General features: G+C 36.7%; 1 protein-coding gene across 16 annotated transcripts in view; it reads right to left on the bottom strand.

The window, feature by feature from the left end:
- The window catches only part of LOC113079404 (focal adhesion kinase 1-like), a 50,794-nt gene that overhangs the window by 2,635 nt on the left and 21,422 nt on the right, over positions 1-26,737 (bottom strand). For 5 of the 16 annotated variants that reach the window (XM_026251671.1, XM_026251668.1, XM_026251657.1 and 2 more), the window contains exons 6-30: positions 26,427-26,489; positions 25,568-25,622; positions 24,463-24,603; positions 24,057-24,134; positions 23,883-23,981; positions 23,682-23,799; positions 22,834-22,873; positions 22,457-22,515; positions 21,808-21,825; positions 20,578-20,634; positions 19,299-19,319; positions 18,718-18,815; positions 18,223-18,307; positions 17,014-17,114; positions 15,185-15,300; positions 14,896-14,996; positions 14,639-14,728; positions 14,131-14,335; positions 9,566-9,677; positions 6,477-6,563; positions 6,143-6,289; positions 5,146-5,259; positions 2,629-2,691; positions 649-697; positions 294-397 (exon numbers count right to left, since the gene is read on the bottom strand). In XM_026251671.1, the coding sequence (XP_026107456.1) occupies positions 294-397; positions 649-697; positions 2,629-2,691; positions 5,146-5,259; positions 6,143-6,289; positions 6,477-6,563; positions 9,566-9,677; positions 14,131-14,335; positions 14,639-14,728; positions 14,896-14,996; positions 15,185-15,300; positions 17,014-17,114; positions 18,223-18,307; positions 18,718-18,815; positions 19,299-19,319; positions 20,578-20,634; positions 21,808-21,825; positions 22,457-22,515; positions 22,834-22,873; positions 23,682-23,799; positions 23,883-23,981; positions 24,057-24,134; positions 24,463-24,603; positions 25,568-25,622; positions 26,427-26,489 (2,221 nt within the window). The remainder of the gene's footprint in view (positions 1-293; positions 398-648; positions 698-2,628; positions 2,692-5,145; positions 5,260-6,142; positions 6,290-6,476; positions 6,564-9,565; positions 9,678-14,130; positions 14,336-14,638; positions 14,729-14,895; positions 14,997-15,184; positions 15,301-17,013; positions 17,115-18,222; positions 18,308-18,717; positions 18,816-19,298; positions 19,320-20,577; positions 20,635-21,807; positions 21,826-22,456; positions 22,516-22,833; positions 22,874-23,681; positions 23,800-23,882; positions 23,982-24,056; positions 24,135-24,462; positions 24,604-25,567; positions 25,623-26,426; positions 26,490-26,737) is intronic. The other 11 variants (XM_026251673.1, XM_026251659.1, XM_026251661.1 and 8 more) reach the window with 7 other exon arrangements.

Here is a 26,737-nt window from a genome sequence, read left to right as displayed (position 1 = left end):
TGTGTGCTTGTGTATGTGAAAGGGGTTTCAGGAATGAGGATGATTTTAATGAGGCTTGGCAAACAGCATCTGTTGGCATGCTAGCTGCTCCTGAAGGCGACCCGTAAGTACAGATGCTAATCTTACCAGCCTCACGGTGTGTGTGTGTGTGTGTTTGGTGCTATTTCAAACTTTATGTGGTTTTAAAAACAGCGGCAGTGATTACTGAAAAGTTACACATGCACAATACTCATCCAAAACTGTATAAGAGTTAGGTTTCTCATAGGAGTTTGCCGTGTGGTAGTTTGTGGTACCTTCACGCCTTCATTGTAGCTGTCTGTAGGATTGAGGCCAGAGACTCCTGCTGGGTGGCTGGGACCGCCGGGCCGAGGAGGCTTTTTAGGAGGTGCTGCATGTTCTGAGGATGACAAAAAGAGTCAGTCTGCAAGTCAATCTGCACTTTTAAGCAAGTTACACATTGCAAGAAAAAATTCAGTTTTGCCATAACATGAATAGATTATATTTTATAACAGCGATTTTAAATTGTCGCACTATTTCAAAATATATTGCTGTTTCTACTGTATTTCTGATCACATACAGTGTAAATGCAGCCTCAGTGAACATAAGAGACTTCTTTCAAAAATATTGGGAAAAAAAAATTGTACTAACCCCACTCACCTACTTTCCCTACAGGTTGGTAGATGTGCTGGTTTCCAGTCTGCAAACAAAAAACACAGTTAAACAGTTAAAAATATGCAGGAGTCAAGACTGACTGTGCCATGTGTGTTGTTGTGGTCTGGGTGGGGAGCAGCCTGGATGCCTGGCATGCCAACACACACACACACACACACACACACACACACACACACACACACACACACACACACACACACACAACACACACACACACACACACATCTCCCAAGACCACAGTGAATCAAAGAGGACAGCCCCAATGAGACAGGGTAGATATTCAAAACCACTGCAGCAGACAAACCAGCTCTACAGAGCAGCTGTGGGGTTCCAGATCATGACAAGCATGAAGTGCATTTAAAAACTAGCAAACATCTGTAGTGGTTCTGTGTTAACTTTAGAATTGGGAAGGCGGAGCAGATTGGGTTTCTTGAGTGTTCACTGCTGCTTGTTTCTTCACAAAAGGGCCCTTGTCCTTGGTCTCATACTTATCCCACTGATTTTTTAACAGAAATCCAGCTATGACACACATTTCATTACATTAAGGCTTATAAAAGCACACTACAGCAAATGTATATGAACTCAGTTCACTAAAGAGACGCTGAGTCCAAAAATCTGAGACCAACAATAAAAATGTATGACAAAAATGCAAAAAAGGACAATTTATCATACTGCCATTTTTATAATTTTCATAAATCAACATGATTTTCAGAATGTTTTAGAATTTGGTTTGTCCCTTCTTCAATTTTTTAACATGAACTCCACAAGTCTGTCAGACCTGATGATCGTGATTTGAGAATGATCTAAAGAGCATTCTTGTGCTTTAATGGAGGCAAGAACATCTGACCTTACAAAGAGTCACATGACCAATGTCACAATTTTTACTTTTTTAATCAGTGACTAACAACAGGAACATCACACTTTTAAATTTACAATTTAGTTATCCTTCGTTTTAAAGCTTTGAAACAGAATTTTGAATTTATTTTTCCCAGAATTCCATATTTTCAGTGTGCTTTTAGACCTCCATAACTACACAAGAGTGAACACAATCTCCCAGTTGTAAATCACAGTTATATATTCTTTTAGTCTTCCATCAAAAACAATTTAAATCAAATTCCTGTGCATGCACAGAATTCCCCCACAGCGAGTGTGAGGTGACGCCCATATACAGTATAATTTACTGCAGATGTCCACGAGCGGGGAAAACTACTATATTTAACATGACTTGATCAGATGATTAACACTCACTCTCTCTCACACACACATGCACACGCACACACATGCACACGCACACACTTGCTTTACAGACAGTCACTATGAACTGTTGTTGTATAAAAAGAGCTGTGTAAACATTCTTAGATTTTTTTTTCTTTTAATTCAAGCATGGGAAAAAAACAAATGGGTCTGGAACAATATGATGCTAGCGAGTAAACAGAGACAGAATCTTCATTTTTGGGTGAATTATCCCTTTAACCTTAAATAAATAAATAACTTATGTTTATTAAGATTTACACAACCATTCAAAAGTTGGGAGCTAGAATTTTTTTTAAGTCTCTAATGCTCACTCAATTTATTCATGTGATGGCAACGCTGAATTTTCAGCAGCCATTATTTCAGTCTTCAGTGTCACAAGATTCTTCAGTAATACTTCTAATATGCTGATTTGGTGCTCAAGAAACATTTCTTTCTTCTGTCAGTGTTAAACACAACGGTTTAATATTTTTGTGGAAATCATGATAAATATACTTCAGGATTCTTTACTAAATAGAATGTTTGAAAGAACAGCATTTTTATTTTTTGTAACAATATAAATGTTGACTGTTACTTTTGATCAATCATTGCTGCATAAAATTATTAATTTCTTCTTCTAAAAAGAAAAAAAGAACTCTTACTGACCTCAAATTTTTAAACGGGAATCGATTTCAACAAAAAGTAAGCAAATGAAGAGAAACTCACTTGTCCCTGTAGGCTTCCATCATCACGGTCAATGCTGCCTCGGGAACTTCTCCCATCAGGCTTCTGTCCCACAAACACACACACAGAGAGAGAGAGAGAGAAGGTCAAAACCAACTCCTTATTCGACAAATTGATGTCTGTTGTATCTGTTGTGCTAATTCGCACTCCATCCTGAAGTGAAGTGATACATGATTCCAGCTAGAAGCAATTTGTATTTCCTCAATCAAAATGTGAATGCTGCACAGGCACAGTAGCAGCCAGCGTGAACACATTTGATGTTTAAATGCCACAAAAAAGTAGAATAAGTGATCAACACTTTCCCACATGGTCAGTCATTTCATTGTTTAAATCCCATTACACTTACTGCTCACAAAACTTCACACACTAACTCATGTCTGTACCTACTCCGTAAAATGACAACAAACAACCCATCCATAACTCAACTGAACATAAACCAATCATTTACACCAATGTCATAGTCCATGATGGTTCAAGACCCCTTAAAGATGAACTAAAAACAGTGTAAAATCTACACATTTAGCTTAACTAAAATTGCACCCTCCCCTTCACATCCTTCGAAGTTCACTGTACCAGTTTTCCGAAGCAGGATTTGAAGACCTGCATCTTCCCGTTTCTTCCTGTGAGCGTTTCTCTCTGGCGTTTCTTAAGCATGGAGAAGAGCACGGAGTGGACCTCCATTAAGCAAGCCCGTGTGTGTGTGTGAGAGATAAGTCAGAGTGTGTGTGTGAAGTGACTCGTCTCCTGAATGTGAGACATATTAAACGCACACACTGACTCACTCACAGCCGACGAGCCTCAACTCAACTCAGCCAAGCCAAGCCCTTTTCTGCTCTCCTCCTCTCTCTCTCTCATTCCCTAGCTCAGTGTTTTCTCTCTTTCCCTCCCATTATCCCTCATGCACATTTGCGTATAACATCTGTGAAGAGATGAAAACTTCTTCTGATCAGTAATTTAGCTTTCAGCAGGTGTAGGTCAGGCTGAGTTTACCCGTCTCACGCCTCAGTGCCAACAAAACCCTTCATTACGGAGGAATTCCTGACAACTGCACCTGTATCAAATGGCCAGGATCAAAACCTCATTCATCCACTCACAACGTCAAAAAAACCCCCACAAAACATTTAATGGACATGCAAATGCTTTTTTATCCTTCCAGAACTTTTTGAAAAAGGTCAAACCTTGACTGTTTGAGGTCATTTTTGACCAGGAAAAGTATAGCTTAAGTTAAATTCAGCGTTTACTGAAATGTTGCACCACTAACATCCTTGAAATAGTTATTAAATCATGCACTTTTTAGAGGACTTTTGATTACTTAGATCTTATGTGGCCTGTCTTTAATTGGTCAAAAATGACAGAAAAGGTTTTTAAAAGAATAGATGATCTCGAATGAAATTATTTGCTCATACTGGAAACCAAAAAATAAATGATGAAAAAAAATAAGTTGCCCATAGAATTCATGCACTATTACTTTAATATTCAGTGAATTCTGAATCAGTCAGAATCATGAACAAATCGTTCTTTTGAGCCAGTTCTTTTCAAAAACTGATTCACTAATCAGAATTAATTTGTTCTTAATCATTAAACGTATGGACTTAATGATTCAATCAAAAGAGGGGGAATTATTGATCAATACATTGTTTGACTTGAGAAGACTTGGAATAAAGCTCACGAGTTATGGACACTACTTTTATGACATTTGTTGTCATTTTTGTAGCTTGTAACTATGAACAGTTGCTTTATGGAAAAGAGCAACATGACTTTTCAAAATACTCCCTTTTGTGCTCCACTGACAAAAACAGATTCAGAAAGACATCGGGATGAGCAAATCATTTTTGGATTCCTATAGACATTTCATTTCAACAGACGTTGTTTGTGAGGAAAAGTAATAGTTTAAGCAGAAGAATGAATGTTGTTTGCTGTGGTAGAGCTCTGCATGCCCTTTTTAGTTGGTACAGGAAGCTGCGTTTGAGTTTTTCTGCGAGACAAACTGAACATAATGACACAGTGAAGATACAAATGACGGAGACTGTGAGCCAAAACTTGGCACACCACAAACACACACAAATATTCTCAGACAAACTTATATGCATAATAACGTTCACATGCACACACTGCAATAATAAGACAACACTGAGTGCGGTGCCATCTAATTCATATTGTGTCTGTAATTCTTCAACAATGCAAATGATCAGCAATAAAAAAAAACAAAGAGCAAATTGTGAAGAACACTCACAATCGTTTACAAATAAATGGAGCAGGAAACCGCAAACACTTCTTCTCAAACAAATATGAAAATGACTGTTTGGAATATCATATCATTGCTGCGACTATAAATATACATCAATATGTTTGAAATATGACGAAAATATTTTTAGGAAGAAGTAAAAAACTAACGACCAGAGAATACAGCTAAGGAGGGGATAAGAGGGTTAGGGAACAAAGACGAGCAGATGAATGTGAGGAAGGGATGGAAGAGGTGAAGGTGAATGGGATCAGTACCAGTAGTCTCTCCTCCTGCTCCAACCAACGCTGATCCTCCTCCATCTGCTGCTGCTGAAGCAATAACTGTTCCTCCATCAGCTGAGACAGACCAGCACACACAGCCACACCATCCTGAAACAAACACAAATCATGAACAACCAAAACCAAACAGGCACTCCAGTCTTGATACTGTAGCTGCCTTAACAACCTTCTGTTAAGATCCAGGACATTTACTATCTTTACAAAGGGAAAATTTATGATTGTGAGCTCTGCATAAGATTCTGAATTTCCCCACACAGTTTTCTCAAGTCACAAGAATTTGCCTTGTTGAACAACAGCTGCTTGCTTTGACTTCTGTGTGAGTGGTGCTTCAAGCATTGCTTCACTATTAACAATTGCCCAAGTTTGGTCTTTTTTCTGAAGAACAGTGGTAAATTAAACTGCTCAGGATAAGCAAGTGCCTCGTGAACAACTCAAAACAACTCGAACAAAATAACGGAAAAAAAAACAAAACACTGATGACCATCCAGGTGATGACAATAAGGTAAAGTTCACAATCTTTTGACAGCACGGTGAATGTTTCATGAAAAGTGTTCGATAAAGACAAAAAGATTATACGTATTTGTCTAAACTTGTGAATCTGATCAAGACCAATTTATGCAGAAAACCAACCAAATTACATACGTATTTATAACTAAATGTAAAATAAATAAATGGAATTCAAAATACAATCTCAAAGTGCTCGGTTTGACATGTTCTTTATTGCAGCAACTCATTTCAGGTCATGCAGGCCATGAGACGAGCATGAAGGCATCAGCATGATTTGAGAACACACTTGCTGCAGCTTTTGGCTAAAATGAGCTACCTTAAAAGGCCTCCGACATTTATTAATGTTTAAAACAGCCTTCACATTGGGAGCATCTCTGGGATGCCTAAAGTGCTGTTTATGTTGGCAGCTCAATCGGTGTTGAAACAGAGCTTAGTTCAGCATTCAGAAATCCTGCAGATGTCTAACCTCCATGCTGGGATTCCACATGTGATCCTGAGCTGCCCTGCGATGGTTCCAGCTGTCGTGGGGATCAAGCACAGTCCCTGCGGCCTGGGAAGGGTATATCCCACCGGGCACTGGAAGCAAGCCATGTGGGCCAGAGTTCCCTGCCATCTATATCATGCCAAAAGCACATATAAAGCAAACTTACATTCTTTATGTACATCCAGGGGTTAATTCGCTAGTGTTTTATTCAATTCACTTGCTAGTTGTCTGGTGCCTCCTTCACACTCAAGTAATGGGAACTGAGTCTTAGTCAATTTACCCATCTGACTTCGACTATAGAATAGAAGTACTGTACCTGATAATGGTTGTGCTGTCCCATGTGCTGAGGACTAGGGTAGAACCCTTCACTGGAGCGGGGACTTGGATAACCAGGTCGACTGGGCTGTAATCACACACAACTATGTCAATATACTAGTATATCTTAACCAACCAGGTTCATGTCAGTTGATGCTGTTAAATTCAGTCCACCAATATATGCACACAATATTCTTGGCATTTTGTGTGGATGAAGATTTCAGGCTGTCGAAGGGAAAAAATGAAACAAGGCAAACAGAAAATGCAAGCAGTTAATTAAATGTTAACACAATGCACGTTATTTCAGAAATGTTATTATAGTTCTACAGTACATGGGCCGGTATTATATATTCGAGGGATGGGATTGTAAAATGAATGCTGATTGACAGGAAACAGTCTTCATCCGATTGGATGGGATACTCCTTGCTCAGCTGTGGGTGGAAAAAAAAGAAGGAAAAAAAAACAGCAGATGGACTGATCTACCTTATAAACCCGTTCATAGAGACAGTCGACTGACCACAGCTCCAGAAGAGCAAAGGAGGAAACAAAGGAACAGAAGAAGAAAAGTAGATGATAACATACAGTAACATACACTAAGTGGGAAGAAAAGGGTTAAAATGGGGAGAAAAACCAACATGAAGACTGGCATGTGAGTGATGGGAATAATTTTCTCTAGTGGAAATCTACTTTAAGAACTAATTTCCTTTTGTTAATGATGTTTAGAGATGCGGATGGGTTTGGGAATCTTTTTACAACTGTTTGTGCTTCTGAAAATAAAGCAATAATACATTTTGAGATTCACAAAACTAAAAGCTTAATTTGAATTAAAAACATGTTATATCAGGTCTGGCACACAGTTTAGTTTACATGCACTGAAGAGGCAACATGCAGTTTTCCTACACAGGAAGATTTTTAACTTTTTTTTTTTTCTAAAATCCTCTTCAGTCGTGACTGAAATGGTCTAAAATAAGAACTACTGTACACTGAAGCCTAAAAGGCACCACGGTAATTGAGAGTCACAGTGGTTGAGTCAATAAAATACCTTTACTGTTTTACAGTTCAATTTTTGTCAGACTAAAAGCAATAACTTGTCAATAACAGTCTGGTTCAGGAAATAAAAATCACATCAAACTTTCTTCAGAGGGCAACTGATTATTTTAACAATAACCTAGAAACCTCTGAATACAGACCTACTGTAAGCTCAAAGGTTATTAACTGATGGAATATGCTTTTAAGCTGTCAGTCCTTGTTATTTAAACTTAAGCAACAATTTAAAAAGGAAACCTGGTGAAAAATTACAATAGGCATGATTCTGCTAAAAGATCTCCACCAATCAGAGCTTGCCCACTCCAATAAAGCACAGCAAATGATGTAAAGTTAGTTTCTTTCTGCTCTCAAGCTTCTTAAATACTTGCATGCATATTTTGTATTAAACAAAACATAATTTCTCTCTCTATATACATATATAATCAATATCAGACATGGGTGGATTTCTGCATCGTCTTCTTTTTCTGGAGTCTAATGTAATTGTATAATATTTCTTTCCCTCACTTAAGTGATTAAGTACACAGTCATGTATCTTTGTCAAATACTTAATAATGAAATTATGTATCAGACGGTGTCCTGGGCCCCTGAGGGAACAGCAGGGAGCAGTGCAGCAGTAACGACTGAAGCAGAAGCGGGGTCTGATGCAAAGGGAGATGTGGGAACCAAAGGGTTGCTGTGGCTAAACATACACGCATACAAAATGACAGCTAAACAACCTGGGTAAACATGACACAAACAGCTAACACGAAATGTAGTAAGGCATGACATGGATGAATGCAGAATGCCAGGTGTGAGCAGTCAACATAAAAACAGACATCAGCACCTGGACAGGATGACTGGCGGGTCTGACAGAGAGCAGAGGGGGTTTGAAAGTAAGAGTATGAGGTGCTTTAAGCCACACACAGAGCGAATGAAGAGATCAACCTGTCCTATCAATCACCACAACATGAGCAACACAGGAGAGGGACAGACAGATTATCAATATCAATCAAAAAAGAAAAGCTACAATTCAAATGTTTGGAGTTGGTAAGATTTTAGAATGTTTTTAATGTGCACATATTTAAAAAGTGTTTGATGCTCCCCAGGGCTGCATTTAAAAATGTAATTTACTTTCAGCAGCCATTACTCCAGTATTCAGTGTCACATGATCCTTCAGAAATCATTCTAATATGCTGATTTGATGTTCAAGAAACATTTATTTTTACGGTCAGTGTTGAAAAAGTTGTGCTGTGTTGTGCTTAATATTTTTGCAGAAACTGCGATACATTTTTTCAACACTACAAATGCCTTTACTGTCACTTTAGATCAATTTGAACTTATCCCTTCTGAATAGTTGATCAGTTATTTAATATGATTTATTATAAGTAGTTTAATAAATAATAATACAAAAATGAATGTATTTCCTATTAAAAGAGGACGTAAGAAAGATTTTTTCCCAGAAAAACAGCATATTTTCAAAGCACAGAAATCGGAATATTTCTAAAATTAATTTTTGTCAACTTTGAGGAGCGAAAATACCGATCTCAAAGCTGGCACACACGGACTCCAAGTCTTGATTTCACGGATGCATTGATTTTCATCTAAAAGCGGTTTAATTTGACTGAATTACTGATCAGTTTATAGATCGGTCAGTCAGTATGTGATTGATTTCTTTGTATTCTTCAAGTGATAAATGGCGCTTGAACCTGTCTTTTGTTTGACTAAAATATGGAAAGATTATGACACATCCAAATACGTTCACTGATCACACAGCTTGCTCAGACAGATGAAGAGAGTACTGAAGACAGAGAACCACATGGGAAGAAACACTTTTGCATATGGGAAGCAAATGTTACGCACAGTGGGGGTCCAAAAGCCTGAGATCACACTGAACCTCTGTGATTCAGAATCAAATTCAAATTCGAAAATAAAAATACACACGAACAATCCAATGATGGAAACTGATGTACTTTTCTGCATTATTAGTCAGCTACACATTGACAATACATGGAGATCAGTAGTCAGATGGTTTAACAAAATAAATGGCCCGGCACAGTTACTTACTTTGGGTGGTGCTTCATCCGAGCCTCCTAAATCCCAGGATACGGGGACCTGCCTCCTCATCTCCATACGGCTACGCTCTTCCAGCTGAGCCTTCTCCTCCGCGAGGATGGTACTGCACAAACACCGATGGAAACCTCTATTTAACAACAGCATCCTTCTTCTAAAATTACAACCCCTTAGGAGATCTAAATATGGATCCTAGAGTTTGCGATCGCTCTTGGAGGGCTGGTAGGTAATAAATCTCTTCGATACGAATGACAAATTTTGCCTCAATCTTTGCTTTAATACTTGTCAATGGGTGTGAGTTCATGAAAAGACAACTCCAGTTTTATGCAACTGGTTAACAGGCGGAGTCACTCTATCATCACAGACGAGTCAGTGTAAGATCCCAACCCACACACGGTCGACTTCCACAGAAAATAAACCAACCCTGATTCATACCTGAAACACTCTTCAAACTATTGCACAATCAAATACTTCCTGAGAGGCTGTAAGTAGTCGACGTAATAAGAGGTAGACAGGCATCTCATTATATAAACATATTTAATCCATCATATTATGTCATGCTAGACTGCTGTGTGAGTAAAAAGAGACACTTGAGATTTACAAACTCCTCGTGCATAACTTTTTTTCTAATTTTTTTTTTTTTAAGATATTAATACATTTATTCAGCAAGGATGCATTAAACTGATCAAATGTGAAAGTAAAAACAGTTACAATGTTACATTGTAAAACAAATAAATAAATAAATAAATAAATATATCCCTGTTCACACAAAATATCAAGCTCCACAACTCTTTTCAACTGTGATAATAATCATAATAATAATAATAATAATAATAATAATAATAATAAGTGTTGTTTCTTGAGCATCAAATCAACATATTAGAATGATTTCTGAAGCACCATTGAACACTGAAGACTGTAATAATGACTGCTGAAAATTCAGCTTTGACATGAATGGAACTAAATTTAAATTAAAGGAATAAAAATTAAAAATAAAACATTAAAAATTTTATTTAAATAGAAAACAGTTATTTAAGTTATTTCTATATTTCACAATATTATTATTTTGACTGTTTCTCAAACTTCTTTCAAAAACATTTTACTCCTACCGACGCCAAACCTTTGAGAGTTGTTTCGGGGTGGGGTCTGCTCATGATAGCCCCCAACATAGACACAATAAAGCTCCAGCACACCAACAGCAATAGCTTCAATAAAAGCCCTTTTAACTCACCAGACAGTCCTTACAGTATCGATATGTAAAGTTTATAGATCCCCTCAGTAAAGCCTTGTGCTCAGATGCGGTTACAAAAACGCTAGAGGTGCGAAGAAAGGCTGGAGCATGTAAGTCTTGGGGTGAGAGAATCTAAGCTGAATGAGAGAGGGACTATTTTTGGAAACTCTGTTATCTCTGAGAGTGTGTGGATGGAGAGAGAGAGAGAGATGCAGGATAAACAGAGGGGACACCTGTTGTGATCAATCCAGACCTGTTGAGCTTCACCACACCCAGACCATCATACACAGCCATGACTTTTGCAGGGGTCTCAGGCTCTCAAAAAAAGACAAAATACTGTTGCTGAATGTAACTAAACAGACCAAAAGGTGCTATGATTATTTCAGGCATAAAAGCTCTTGAGCATTACCAACAAGACTGAAATCTGTCCTCACAAATATTATATAAAAAAGAAAAAGTTTCTTAACAAAAATGGTTAAGAAAATTAATAATAAATCAATTAATAAGCTTCAAATTTTAAATAAATAAAATGAAAAGTCAAATGTCAAAGTTATGCTTAATATCTATTTATAAAGAAAATTATTCTTAAATATTTAGAATAATATTAACAAAATTACAAAATAACAAAAGTAGTGAAAAGTCATGAGGCTTGGGCTAGACAGGCTTTATATAATAAATCATTCTTGATTTAAAATAATAATAATAACCAAACTGAAATCTATCAAAACAACTCTTGGTGAGGATGATTTCTTCCTAATCAAAGCTGTAAGAAACCAAACGATGACATTAGAATTGAAAGCTTTCTAAATTAAACAAAATGTAAAAAAAAAACTTGTTATAAAAAGGTTGGACTTAACAGCTCTAGGTAGGACTAAATGATTAACAATATTTGTGTGTGTGTGTGTGTGAGAGAGAGAGGTGGGCAGACGGACGTACATAACACATACAGAATCTAAGAAATGACTATCGACGCACAGGTGACTCACACAAACCACATCAGTCTAGCATCCTCCGTCTGTCTGTGATTGACAGACTATCTGCATCCTCTAACTCTAATTTCTCAAGTTTAAGCTGAACTTTACTGGGCTACTATACTCAGCTGAGAGCAACTCTGTTAAAAGAACGTGACTGCTTTTACTGTGTTATTGTGACACAACAATCACACCTAATTCAGTACATGTGTTACAGTGTCTATATATTCTAGTCACTTACACCTGAACTAGCTAATCAAGGTCTTACCAGGCATACTTGAAACTTCCAGCCAGGTGTGTGATGCAAGCTGGAATCAAATATCATATCAAACATCTCAACATACATGGACGTTCAGACACACAAAATGTTTATTAAGTCTCAGTGTTCAGACTAAAACTATTTAGTGCAAAGACAAACATAATGATTCATTCCTCAAGCTGTTTGGAGTGGACTATGCTTTCATTCTGCAACTGCTGACAAAGACATCTGGGGAACAGCCAATGGATTTAATAGAGATTAAGCATCCTGTGTGTCAAACCCACGTGATTTCATCACATTTCATAATGCCCATTTCTCAGTGTGACGCGCTTTTAAAACAATTCCCATCAACACTGACCCTGAGATGACATCATGAAGACCATAAATCGACTAATCACAGACCTCAAGCATACAGAAGCTACTTCTCTTTTGTAATAACAACAGGATATTGACTGAATCTCTGCTTTGATACTAGAAACAGACGTTCTACTATTTAAATCTACCGCAAATTTAATGAGGGTAGAGAAAGGGATCTGTATTTTCCAACATGCTTTTCAAAACATTTCACTCCATCCAAGAAACCTAAAAAATAAAAATGTTTAAACTCCAGATGCGACATATCTTCCTCAATCTGGATATCTGGGACATCCGTGTATGACAAGATTCAACAAGATTCCTCAGATTATTAGGGATTTAGGCTGTCAAAGAACAGCTCGTTTTTTTTCCCCCTTTTTTCCATCTCCATTAGCATTTACGGGAACTGACTGACTGACTGCATGTGTGGACATGAACAGACATTTGGGAACTCCACACTATTGTATCATGAAGGATGCAGGGAGTGTGTGTGTGTTTGTGCTTGTTTGGCTGTATGTGTGCACGCCTGAAAGGTTTACAGATAAAACCTCAATGATAAAAGAAGGAGAGTATGATTTTTCTCATGGTGGATATTATGAAATAAGGTCCAGACAGTAAGTGCCATAGACATGCAGAGGGTGAATCAAGGCTTAATGGGATTAAACTTCCTCTAAAATGCCTTTTGGAGTATTTACACTCAACATACACACTACCATTCAAAGTTTGGGATCACCAAGATTTACTGATATTTAATAATGATTACACAGTAGCACAATTTAATAAAAAAAGAAAAAAAAAGAACTACATTCATTGGAAATACAAATCTTTTGTAAAATTCTAAACGTCTTTACTGTCACTCTTGATCAATTTAATAAAGAAACGAAATTATGCATACCCCGCCCCCCAATGCGAAATGTTTTAAAGGTAGTGTATACTGTACAATACAGTACAAAGCATGGGGAGATTTTTTTGTTTTGTTTTTATAAATTATCAAACTACGAGAGTACCAAATGAAATAATAAAACTATTTGTGAATATAAAGTACAACATAAACATTAACCAAATGTAACAAGAGCAACTAAATTGCAAATATGAAGTGCACATATGGATTTGGAAAATTTACACGAAACCATAACAACCATGGTAAGTGAGTGAAAAATGAATGAGTGTTAAATAAGTGACACAACACTTGTTGGCCCAAGACTCGAACCCACAACCTTAGGGTTATGAGTCAAACTCTCTAACCACTACGCCACGACTTCCCCGCAAAATGTACAGAATCTTTATAATATACACAAAGCTAAGTACTGGAACTATAAAGCCCTAAACCAGATTAGTAAATTATACCTGGACTTGGAAGGAAACCAGAGTATTGCTGTAAAAAACCTGTAAAATGCTCTACAGGTAAAAACTGCTCAGTTGTTTGCACTGAACTTAGTCAAGTTTGGCTGTGTTGGGCTGAATCTCCATCTGCTGTACAAGACACAATCACGGTAGTCAGACAGTCATTTATACTAGAGCATTACAGTGCCCTCTAATGCTATTACTGTCGTCTTGACACTCTAAACCAGGATGGTGAATGGAAGTGTGGAGATGACTACTAGCAACCTACGTGAAATTGGAAAAAGATATGCTTGAAAAATAGCAAGTTTTACATATGCAAAAAAAAAATCGCCTTTAAATTCTAATGTGTGCATAGTGAGCGGACCAGAATTTGAAGCTCGACAAAGTCATGCGGACTGACCTTAGTTGGCCTTTGAGCTCGGTGAATCGTGGTCGTTTGCTGGGGTCATACGCCCAGCACTTGGTCATCAGGCTGTAGAGGGTTGGTGGGCAGTTGGGCGGCATTGCCAGACGCTCGCCATTCTCAATTCGGCCGATCACATCGTTATTCTTCACGCCTTGAAACGGCTTTACTCCGTACATCAGTATCTCCCACATACACACCCCTAAAACACAAACTGAGGTCAGATACACATGAACCACCTCTGATGAAACTCAACTTTAGCACTAATTAAAGACACTGTTAATTAAACTCTCACGACACACACAGGATGGAAATATTAAAATTCTACTCCACTAAAAACTCTCTTCACACATATTTTCTAAAAAGTTTAGATGACCCAAATGCACTGCAAGTATAATGCTAATGGAAAATGTGCATTGTCTGAACATGCAAAGGATGTTGACTTTCTGATTCTGACAGAGGAATTTAGGAAAACACACACACACACTCTCTCTCTCTCTCTTACCAAACATCCACACATCGCTGGCTGAGGTAAAACGTCTGAAGTTTATTGACTCTGGTGCCATCCATTTAATAGGCAGTTTTCCTTTAGAGGCTGTGAAGAGAGAGAGAAAGAGAGAGAGAATTAGTGTGAATGAGAAGTGGAGAACTGTACATTCAGTCAGGTGTAAAGGCTTGTTCATTTTTTAATGATTCACATTCAGAAGTGAACCTGTTTTTATGTGGGCTTCCTGATCTGTACTGAAGAAGATACATTAATACCTTTATAATAAGAACTGTCCTCCATATATCTAGACAAACCAAAGTCTCCCAGCTTCACACAGTCCACTGAAGACACCAGAACATTCCGTGCCGCAATGTCCCTGAAAAAAAAAGACGTTACTTAAGAATATGCCGAGTTGTTCTTTCCACCTCATTTCTATAATTTCTATAATAAATATTCATGCTGAAGTGCTACTAGATGGGGATTATGTCTGCAGATACTTTCAACAGGAAGTGGGTGCTGCTGTTCATTATTAATTATGATGGCTTGGATGATGTGGACACTTACCTGTGTACAAAGCGTTTGCTCTCCAGGTACGCAAGAGCTGTGCTGAGCTGGTAAGAAAACAGGATGAGTGATGCTAAATCCAGACTGTACTTCCTAATCTGAAGAAAGGAACGCAGCTGAAAAGCAAAAGAGGAGAAAAGATTCATAAATATAATCAGTGAGTCCAGAAACATTATTTCAACAGCTTTATGCAAATTCGCAGAAAACTAAATTAATCTGAAATCAACACTTATCACTAGATGGTGCTGTTGTATAAGTCACAGAAAACTACAATCTGCATCAGCAGTACTAGTAATGATTTTCAAAAGCACTGCTATGATGTTTTCCTCCGCTCATAGTCAACAGCACATAAGTAAAAAAAAATTTTACGTACATTATACATTCTCAAAAATTTGCCTGACATCTATTGAATATGCTGCAACAGATAATTAAGCATCAACTAAAATAACATGTAAATCATGTCAAATTTACACACAACGTTATATAAAAGAGATGCACCGATCGACCGGCCAGGGACCGGAATTAGTCGATTTTCCGCACGATCGGCCCTTACCGGTGACTGGCCGGTCAGTTTGCCGATTTCGAGCCGGTCCGTTTTTTGACGTCACAGCTACGCTCAAATCTGCATGTAAACATGACGTCGGCGTGGAAGTTCTTCACTGTGAGTGAAGAAGACAAAAAGTTTGCAATTTGTTATACGTGTAGGGCCAGAGTAAACTGTGCGGGAACCACAGGGCTTGATTAACGCTTGTCTGGGCCAAGTAGATTTTTTTTTTTTGAAAGGGGCAACTTGCCCGACCGGACAAGAAGTTTAAAGCTTGATTAAAACGTACAGTTTACAGTGTAAACAAAAAGTCAGAGACTGATAATGTATTGATATCATGCCAGATGAGGCTCGTGCAGCCTGTCTGAGTGAGAGATAGATAATCGTTCAGAAAACAAAACAAATGAGCACCATTTCATTTTCCCCAACATTTCTTATTTGTCTATTTTATTTATTTATTTTATTTAAAACAATCGTATAATTTATACATGCATTTGCTATTTTGCGGTGTAAATGCAATTATGTTACATCGGTTTAATCAAATTTATAATGTGTAATAATTTATTTTATTATGTAAATAATTAATTCGTTTTGGGGGGAAAAAAAGATTTTTGTTTGTATATGCTGTGAATTATAGTTCTTACAAAGAAAATCAGAAGGGACAAAAATCATCATCTTCAGGTCACACTTACAAAACAATTATTTTTAAAAAATCAGAATCGGACAAGGAAATTACAGTTGGTGCATCTCTATCATATATGTATGACAAACTGGAGCATCTTAACTTTAAGATATTATTTCACATTTTCTAAATAGGATTTTAATGTGTTACATTTTCTTATGTTTTTGTCCTATGATTAAAAAAAAAAACAGCATGCTACTCATCTTTTATCGAATCACCTGAGACATTATGTTACATATTAACACAGATGTAAACAGGGTCTTATGTCAGTGCTTTCTCAACCAGGAGTCCGGGACCCACTAGTCTTAAAATTATTTTCATTTAGTTATATTCACAATTTTAATTAAAATGCTATAAAAAATAAAAATAAATCATCGGAGACGTGCAATGACAAACAGCCACCACTAGCAATCATCTTTACTACACCTTTATGACCGGATTAAGCGACAAGCAGTCATGATGGATTCCTCCAGCCTTAACCCGGCTGCCATCGTTGTGAATAACTTGAGTTTAATATCAAGTCCCGTTCCTTTGAAGATTTAAGACGTGTTCAATCAAACTGTTACACTTAACCCAAATTGCCTGCCATCCGAAAAAACCCACCTCCCCCAGTGTGCACAGCTCCATGATGATCCACACTGGGTTTTCTGTAATGACGCCAATCAGCTTTACAATATGTGGGTGATCGAACTGTCGCATGGTCACTGCAGGAACATACAGAGACAAAATTAATCCAACATCAGGGTTTGTTAAAAAACTAAACAAAAAAAACATAGTATTCAGAGGTTTGGGTTTATTTTTATTCTGCACCAATCGGTTAAATTGATCAAAAGTGTCAGCAAGGACAAATGATTGTTACAAATAATTTTTATTTCAAATAAATTAGGTTCTCTTGAATTTTCTATTAATGAAAGAATCTTGGGGGGGGGGGGTGTATCATGGTTTCCACGAAAATATTAAGCAGCACAACGGTTTTCAACACTGATAATAAGAATAAGAAATGTTTCTTGAGCGCCAAATTAGAATAATTATTATAACAATTTCTGACACTAAAGACTGGAGAAAATGCTAGCTGCTAAAAAAATCAGCTGTCATCAAAGAAATAAATTACATTAAAAAAAAAGAAAACATTTATTTAAAACTGTAATACAAGTATAATGGAAGTAAAATATATTATTCTCATAATATTTATAAAAATGTCACAACTTCTTGTTTACAGTAAAATCAACCAGTGTGAAACCTTGTGATACATTTGGTATAGAAAAAAAGAATCACCCCCTTTAAAATAATCCCATTTGGTTGCTGTGCAGTCTGAAATTAAAAGATATTTGTCACCTGGATGTTATAAGTTGCCCGTCTTCATTTCAGGCTACAAAGCAACAAAATGATTATTTTAAAGGTGGTGATTCTCTTCTTTACCCAGTGTGTGTTTATTTTTCAAAAGGCTGCAGCTTTCAAGACTTGTGGGATGTGCATCATGTCTATCTAAATCAGACAAAATAACTGAATTGTACAGTTAATTAAAATTATCTGTAAAAGCTGTAGTAAAAACATCATGTCCTGTTTATAAGTGTCTGACCTTTTCTTCACTATCACTCTCACACACATACCAGCACCTTGTCCAGTGTACAAAAGGCAACAGCTGTGCTCTTACAAACTCCACATCCTGAAAATGTTTGGAGTTTCGGCAACGACTAACCAAAACATTCTTCTCAATTACAGTGATGGGATGCTGATGGAAGCAGCCATTGAGAATGACACAGATATGCAGTGCTGTTACAGGCTCCTGGGGATCACTGATTTAACACTCACAGGCCTCCTGGAGAAACTTCTCTCGAACACTGTCCGAGGTGCAATTTTTACACGTCTTTATCGCCACGGAAAGAGCTGGGTTCTCCTGAAAGCACAAAAGATAAGACAAAATATTTTAATAACTGTTTCAGTAAAAAACATTAGTCTTTGTTCCAAAATAATTTCTGATCATCATCATTACATTGAGTAATTCACACTTTAATATAGAATAAACACTAAATAGACAGAAAATGACTAAAAGACTGGAATAAGTGCTGCTGAAAATTCAGCTTTGCCTTCACAGAAATGAATTGCATTTTAAAATAAATTAATACTGAAAATTAATATTATAATTTGTTTTTAAATATATTTCACAACACTACTGTTTTACTGTATTTCTGATCAAATAAATGCAGCCTTAGTTAGTGTAATAAACGTAATTTGAACATTAGTCTAAATAAATAAGTTAGATGTTTAAATAATTGAATAAGATGTAATTTAAGAAGTAATTTATACCGGACATATGTAAATCCCTTGATGGACGTCTCCAAACTGGCCCTCTCCGATACAGCGTCCCAGCTCAATTCTGTCTCTTTGGATCTCATAGTCCCTGGCTGAAAGACAAAATGGACTCATTCAACAAACTCTTAAAAATACCACTTCATATATGACTATCACAAACCACTTTCCACCATGAAAATGAAGGAGGACATTTATACTGGTTTTGAAAAACCTCCGAGAGAGTTTGAGTAAATTATGATAGAAGTCTCATTTTTGGATGAATTGTGCTGTTAAGAAGAACAAATCAATTATCACTTGAATAAGCCCTTTGATCATCAATATTTAAAAGTGTCAAAGCCAGTTCGGAGCACCTTCATTGGAACTTAAAGGTGTCAGTTAAAATTCTGCATATGTGTATAAAACTCCAAAACAATTATTTCCATTTACAACATCAGTAAATAAAGCAAGATATAAAGATTCAACCACAAGAAACACAAACAGGCAAAGCAAAACCAACACACAGACCCCACCGTCACGCATGAAGGTTCAAGCATGTGGAAAAAAGGGAATGAAAACAGCAGGAGAAACATTTTTACCTTCATCTAGTCCATAATATTCTGTTGTGCCAATAACGAGAGAAAACAAAGTGGCAAATATAACACTGAATAACATTAAGGTCACCATTAACTGATAATTACTTCATTTTACAATAGGAAATTTGTATTAATAAAAGCAATGTTTACAAAATCCAAACAAATCTTGATATTAAGGCCCAGTGATTTTATCACTTATGTGCTTATTTCATAGTTGTGAGCAACTTATTCAATATTAAACAGCATAATTTCATGTATCAACAATATCTTACAAAAAACAAAAAAAGTAAAATTGTAATGAAGAAATTACTATTAATTATTAATTATTGTAACTTAACCCTAAAAATGCTTTACTATAAAAATGTTATCAATGTTATTCCAGTAAAATGATTTTAGATTTATATGACTTTAGATTACAAACATAGAAGAATATGAATAAAAAATATATTAAATAATTTGATCAAATAAGGTTAATATTCTCCAAGACATCTCACAACAATAGTGCACATGCTCAGGTTTTTACAGCGACAAGACTTTCTTTCCAATAATTTGCTAAATAATTTACACAAAATGACAACATGACAAAGCTAATGGCTTGTTCCACTTATAAAATGGACCTTTAACATCATATCCATTTCAGTGCTAGCTCACCACAGCACTATGTCTATCTCATGTGTCCATTAAACACATGGCACAGCGTCCATGTGCCCAGTGCTGGTCAATGAATGCAATTCATTCTATTATTACAATACAGCTTCCTCTACTGAAGCCCACACATGTTTGACTGAGACCCAAGCGTACAGAAAGGAAGAGACAAAACTGAACACAGCGTTACTCTAGAGTTCAGTTTCAGACCTAAATAAACAGCTAAACAGAAAGCGACACCGACTCAAGCAGCTATAAACGTCTCAAGAGCTTCTGCGTCTGTGATGCCAAACAGCGTGTTCACAAGTCAGGCAGATAATGGGAAGAAGGTTAGGAAAATGTGTAAAGTGATGTATTTGCTTTAGAGGATGCTTTTATAATACTGAACAGCTGAACTAATTAATACAAGGATGTCGTGTAGAAGAACCCATTTATCTTCCAGATTTAAAGTCACTAAAGACATACTGAAATATTGAAATATTCACGGTTTACAATTTTAGATTACTTCAGCAAGTTATTATTTGTGGACAACACATACAAAATGATCTAATTTTGACTTGTACAATCAGTGTTACGGTGATTTTAAGCCGAAGCACATAATATTGGTCTGAGATCAGAATGAACCTGTGGTACTCACTGGAAGGCATGGTGTATGTGTCCTCTTCGTCTATGATCTCAGCATAGTCATCGGTTTCTGAAAAGGGAAAACAGTATTTTAAATCCAAACGTCCCCACGTCTTCTCATCTTGGAGACTCACACACTCTTTGGCAATCACACATGTCGTCTCTTCACCATTAACGCTGCAGTACTTAGTTTAAAAGTGTTTCGGTGTCTATGTATTCTGCAGGAGCTTGAGTTGGCTTCAATCACATCCACACAGCTGTGATATCTGAGTGTGTTTACAGAGCGAGTACATCTGGCTGACAGGGGGAACTTTCTGTCTGAAGCATTAGTATCATTGGGGGAAAACATGAAGTCATGGGTTATTTTACAGTTTGGTATTAAGGAAAAAGTTTTGTCAAATATTCTCTATGCTGCAATGCGGCAAAAGCCAACAGATTTTGACAATTCATAATGATTGTCAGTGAAGTCCCATGAGTGGAGCGCTGAGAGCAAACACTTTCCCCTTACTGTGAGAGAAAGGGATGTGTGTTTCCAGTAGATAAAGTCTCCAACGTGGCGAAGCTGACTAGTTTTACCAGATCAAAACATCAAATTCCATTGCAAGCAACTGCTGAGAGAGATCACAGATACACACCTAGGTATTTTGTTTTTCTTGCGTTCACAGGGATGAAACATGGGAACTGAATGCACTGAAACGGTGCTATCAAAAAGAAAAACATTGACGCAAGCATCGGTTCACAGTTCTTCTGAGATTTCAGAAAATAGTTCTTCTAGAGGGAGGAAAAAACATATTTTTTTTGTCTTTTGATGATATTTAATATACAGGTTGCTTTAAAGGCAAGTTTTCCTAATTGTTTTTCAATTTGAGACTTTTCAATTACATTCATAAAAATAAAATAATTAACTGTACTATCCTACCTACAAATGTTTCAATACAACATTTTATTGTAAGTACAAAAAAAACCATGTAGACACTTTTGTGAACATTTCTGAGCAAATCAGTTTTGAACTGATTGAGAGAAGAAAACAGAAATTTACATATTTGAATTCAATTTAAAGTTAATTTATATTCTAAAGTCACAAGATAAAGACGGAACCTAATACTAAAACTAGTGCCTATAGGAAACTTAAATGTGTAGTGCTGAAAAACTGCTGAAAATCACAAGATGACTCAAGATCGTATATTGTGAAATATTCAATAACTTGCGCCGCTCAAGCAAGACATATTAAATTGGACTTTACCATCCCCACCAATATCATCTGTGGATCCAATCAGCATGCAAAAGAATTAAAAGAGAGACAGAGAGAAAGAGAAAGCATTGGATTAATGTCTATCATAAGACATTACTGAGGAGAGACAACAGAACGATAGAGTATTTCACGGCTGTTACACAATGCAATAAAACAAAGCCCCGAACCATTATCATCAACAGAAAGATCTTGAAAAAATGCATTCTCATCCTTTAGGTTACATTAAAAACACATGCACTATGAAGGTGGGGACTTTCCAGTGACTCCTACTGTTACTACTCTGAGCTAATGATATTTTTTTAGTACTTTCAATAACCCATTTTCCTTGTGGGGACCACTGACCCATGTGATTTAGGTGACTTCAGGTTTAATGATCCTTGTGGGGGCATTCAGTCCCCATAATGCAAGCAAAACATGTCCTACACACCCACACAAACTGTAAACTGCAACAGGGTTTGAGAGTATTTTACAATTACAGGGCTGTTACAAACAATTCAGAAACAATTCTAGAACAGCAGCTCAGAATGAAGCATAGAAAACATCAGAGGGTTACACAACGTGGTTGGAATTAGTTAAGGATTAAGTTCATTATCAATGAAAACGTGAGGTCACATCACAGTCCTCTTAGATGAGTCTTTACCTGAAATGGAGATGGCTTTGGCCCGGACTCCTTGCAATCTTTTCTCATGGTTTGCGGATCTGTGTGACAGAAGTTGAAGAAGATGAAACGTGAACATTTTAAATAAAACTGAATCACAGCATGACCTTTTCCACACTGATCTGTGCTGAAGCCACTGAGCTGGTCTGTTCCATTAGCGATGACATAACCGATGTGCACTACCACAGTCACAATAATAGGACCTGGGCTGAGGGTCACATTGGTTGAGGGAACACTAAGAGATTCCACATGTCTGAGCCAAAGAGGCCAAAGGAGCAAGAACAGGGCGAACGGAATCGATCTAATGACAAATTGTTGGAAAGGTTAGGATACCTGAGGGTCCGAGTTTTGCAACTTACTTTGGAGCTTTTGGGATAGACGGAAGAGCTCTCTCTCCTTCTGTTGACAAACATTTTAAAACAAAATTTACAAGAAAAAACAAACAGTAAAATTGTGAAATATTAACATTTAAAACAGCCGTTTTATATTTAAATATATCTTAATTTAGCAAAGCTAAATGATCCCTCAGAAATCCTTCTGATATGCTGATTTAGTGTTCAAGTTGAAAACTTAAATGCTGCTGAATATTTTACTTGAAATCATGTTCTTTCGAAACACCTTTTCAGGATTCTGTGTTGAACATAAGGTTACAAAAACAGCATTTATTTCAAATGGAAATACTTTGTAACATAAATGAGACCCTGGACCACAAAACCAGTCAAAATTGAGATTTATACATCATATGAAGGCTGAATAAATAAGCTTACCATTTACATACGGTTTTTTATGTTGGGACAATATTTGCCTGAAATACAACTTTTTGAAAATCTGGAATCTGAGGGTGCAAAAACTGAGAGGAATACTGAGAAAATGGCTTTAAAAGTTGTCCAAATGAAGCCCTTAGCAATGCATATTACTTATCAAAAATTAAGTTTTGATATATTTACGGTAAGAAAATTTACAAAATATCTTCATGGAACATGATCTTAACTCAATATCCTAATGATTTTTGGCATAATAGAAAAATCAATAATTTTGACCCATACAGTGTTTTTTGGGCTATTGCTAAAAATACCAAAGTGACTTAAGACTGGTTTTGTGGCCCAGGGTCACAAATGTCTTTCCTGTCACTTTTGCTTAATTTAATGTGCTTTCCTGAATACATTTTTATAATTGTGCGTGCATGTGTGTGTGTGTGTGGTCTCACCTTTCTGTACACGGACAATAAACGATGAAGAAGTTCCGTTAACAAGCCGACAGTAACCATCAATGAGATCGGCCATGTTCTCCGCTGTGTTCAGTGCTGTAGCTGTTACTGTCAAAGGCTTGAACAACAACACACCATATCCATGAATAAAAACCACACATAAGACAAAATGATACACTGAAAAAAGTGTGTGGATGTTACCTCGGGTGCTCCGGCCACGTCTAACTGCAGCACTCCCTTCCTTTCTCGCTCCTCGAACTGGATACTCTGCACTTGTGTGAAGTAAGCGAGGTGCGTTGGCTACAAAGAAACAGATACAGACATTAGAGTCACTGTTCAACTGTCTATCAATCCATCAGACCGTACACTACTTACATTTGAGCCTTTGTCCGTCAAATAACTGATGCCCTCCTCGGGTCCGATGGCCAACTCCACTGATATCACCCAGCTCGACTATCACACACAACCCCAGACAGATTCAACTCAAACACTTCATGAAACGCACACAAAATGATAAATACAATGCAAATTGATTTTACCCTCCCAATGACAAATAATTACTAATGAACACTAATTTTAAAAAGAAATAATCAACTAAAACTACAATGTAGGAATACATTGAGAAATTCTTCATCTTTCAGCCAACAGAGGGCACTGCAGACCATTAAATAAGTCTTTTACTATTAAGGCAGAAATAATAAATCAGGAGAGTAAACACATGTAAATGACTTGTGGCTTTATTTTAATGAAGTGAATTAATTACCGTCTAAATTCGACTCACCCCGAGAGCGCATTTAAAACACTCCTTATCAAATCTGTATATAGGTGAAAGGATCTCAAAGAACTTGAGGATACACTGCTCGTCGTTCAGACTGGCGAACTGTTTAAAAGTCTGCTGGATCAGTTTCCGCAGGGATTTAGCCTGCAAAGACAAAATACCAATGACTAAATTGTATTGTATTGACATTAATTACAAACCCTTAAAGGTGAAGTGTGTGAATTTTTGGAGATGATCAAATACTTCATCCTATACAAGTTTAATAAGTATAAGACAACTATACACCATTCATAAGCTCAATCAGTGGCACATGTTTGAGGTAGGACTATCTGTTTTTGCCTGGTGCACCTTTAGCTGTAGACAGAACAACAAAATGGGACATTTGAACCTGTAAACAAGGCAAAATACATTAATCTTCATCAATATCTTTAGAGAAAAGGAATAAAGGCCCGTGAATCATTTTGATGGCTCAAGAATAAGACAACAGTCAGAAAATCTCTTAACATATGAATAAAACGATTTCTGCACTTAAAACATAGTTTTATCTCAGTAAGGGGTCTTAATTTAAATTAAAAAGGAAAAACAGGTTCCTAAAAGCATTCAAACCTATCTTTAATGGTGTGAACAAGCCCTGTCAAATTACACAAGCATTTTCAAAAAGTATTCTTTATTCAGAGATGATACTTCTCTCCTTCCTCTCCTTGAGAGATGTAAAATCATTTAAAGTCTAAAGGTTCTCGAATTAAAAACCCCAAAACTGGTCGGTAATTCTCTCTTCCCTCTTGACATGGACTTGGGTTTAATGGCAACCAATAAAAAGGAGGTGATTTTGGGCTGCTTTGGGGTAGAATGTAAAATATAAAGAGGAAGGGGAGCAGAGAGTGAAAGTCAAAAAGTTCTCCTTTATAATAAAGAACAGGGAAATCCTGTTCTCTTCAGTGGCTTCTTCAGTGAGAGAAGGAAAACATCTCAGGGGTGTGAGACCACAGAGGAAGCCAGGCAGGTAATAACATGGATTTTGCCTGAACAATAGCATTTCCTCACATCCAATAAATCAAGATAACCACTTGATGAAACTATCACAGGAGCATCAAAAATGTCTTATTACCTTTACCGAGTCTAATAAACTCTTTGGAAAGAATCTCCGTAGACCAACATCCTTCCTGCAGGAAGAGGATACAGAAATACATTCACTTCAGTCTTTAAATAAAGTGAAACATAAGATTTTAATGCAAAAGCACAAGAAATGAGACAGAAACTTGTTTGTGACTGAGCAATTATTACAGATTATTGTCTCTTCCGGTGTAAAGCAAGCAACACTACACTGCAGGAGACACGCAAAGATCAATTATATGCTACTAAAAATAGATCCGACAGGTTTCACAGGGCCATGCATCAGATATTCTGACCCACATACACACAATCTGAAAGGAAAAGAGAAAAAGAGAAATCCTCTAATGGTTCAATTAGGAATTACTGTACTCCTTTTAGTCTAGTATGAGCTTGGTTTGAAGTACACTGACATCATTACATCATACAGTAAGTGAACACTGCAGTAATATGAGAATGAGAACCGATTGGGATTTAATTTTTTACATAATATTCAGCAAAAAAGTTAATCCAAGTTTCTGTCATGACAGTGACAACATTATTTTTTTATTTTATTTTTCATGCCAGGTTTCCCTATGGATGCCCATAACTGCAATTTTTTCTCACAACTGTGACTATTTCTATTGCTTTTGTAGATCTCACAACTGCAACTTTATTTCTCCCGATTACTCTTAATTGTGATTATTTCTAACAAAAAAGTTCTCAACTACTTTTATTACTCCGAGGTGAAAAAACATCACAACTAATTGGACTAAAATCCCTCAAGATAAAATAATGCTGTCTGAAGAAACATTTAATTCATGTAAATATGGACACAGTGTGACACCAATGATCCAAACATAAACAGCATTACTTACTCTATCAATTCGTAATTCGATTTTTTATCCAGGGCGTTTCCACGCATGTCCCTGAAAAAACGCCTATAACAGAGAAAAAGAAGGTCATGGAATAACACTTACATTTACTCATTTATAGCCTTCTACTGTTAAAAAGTTTGGGGTGGGTAAGAAATTATTATTATTTATTTTTTTAAATCTCTCACCAACACTGCATTTATTTGTTGGAAAATACTGAAAAATTGTGAAAATGTACAAATTTTAAAACATTATTCCTGTGATGGCTCAGCTGAATTTTCCTCTTTCTGTGTCCAACTTTCAGTGTCACATGA

Source organism: Carassius auratus, unplaced genomic scaffold, assembly GCF_003368295.1.
Source record: "Carassius auratus strain Wakin unplaced genomic scaffold, ASM336829v1 scaf_tig00027954, whole genome shotgun sequence".
Lineage (NCBI taxonomy): Eukaryota > Metazoa > Chordata > Actinopteri > Cypriniformes > Cyprinidae > Carassius > Carassius auratus.
Note: the sequence above shows the minus strand (reverse complement) of the source record. Positions and strands in the feature narration are given on the sequence as shown.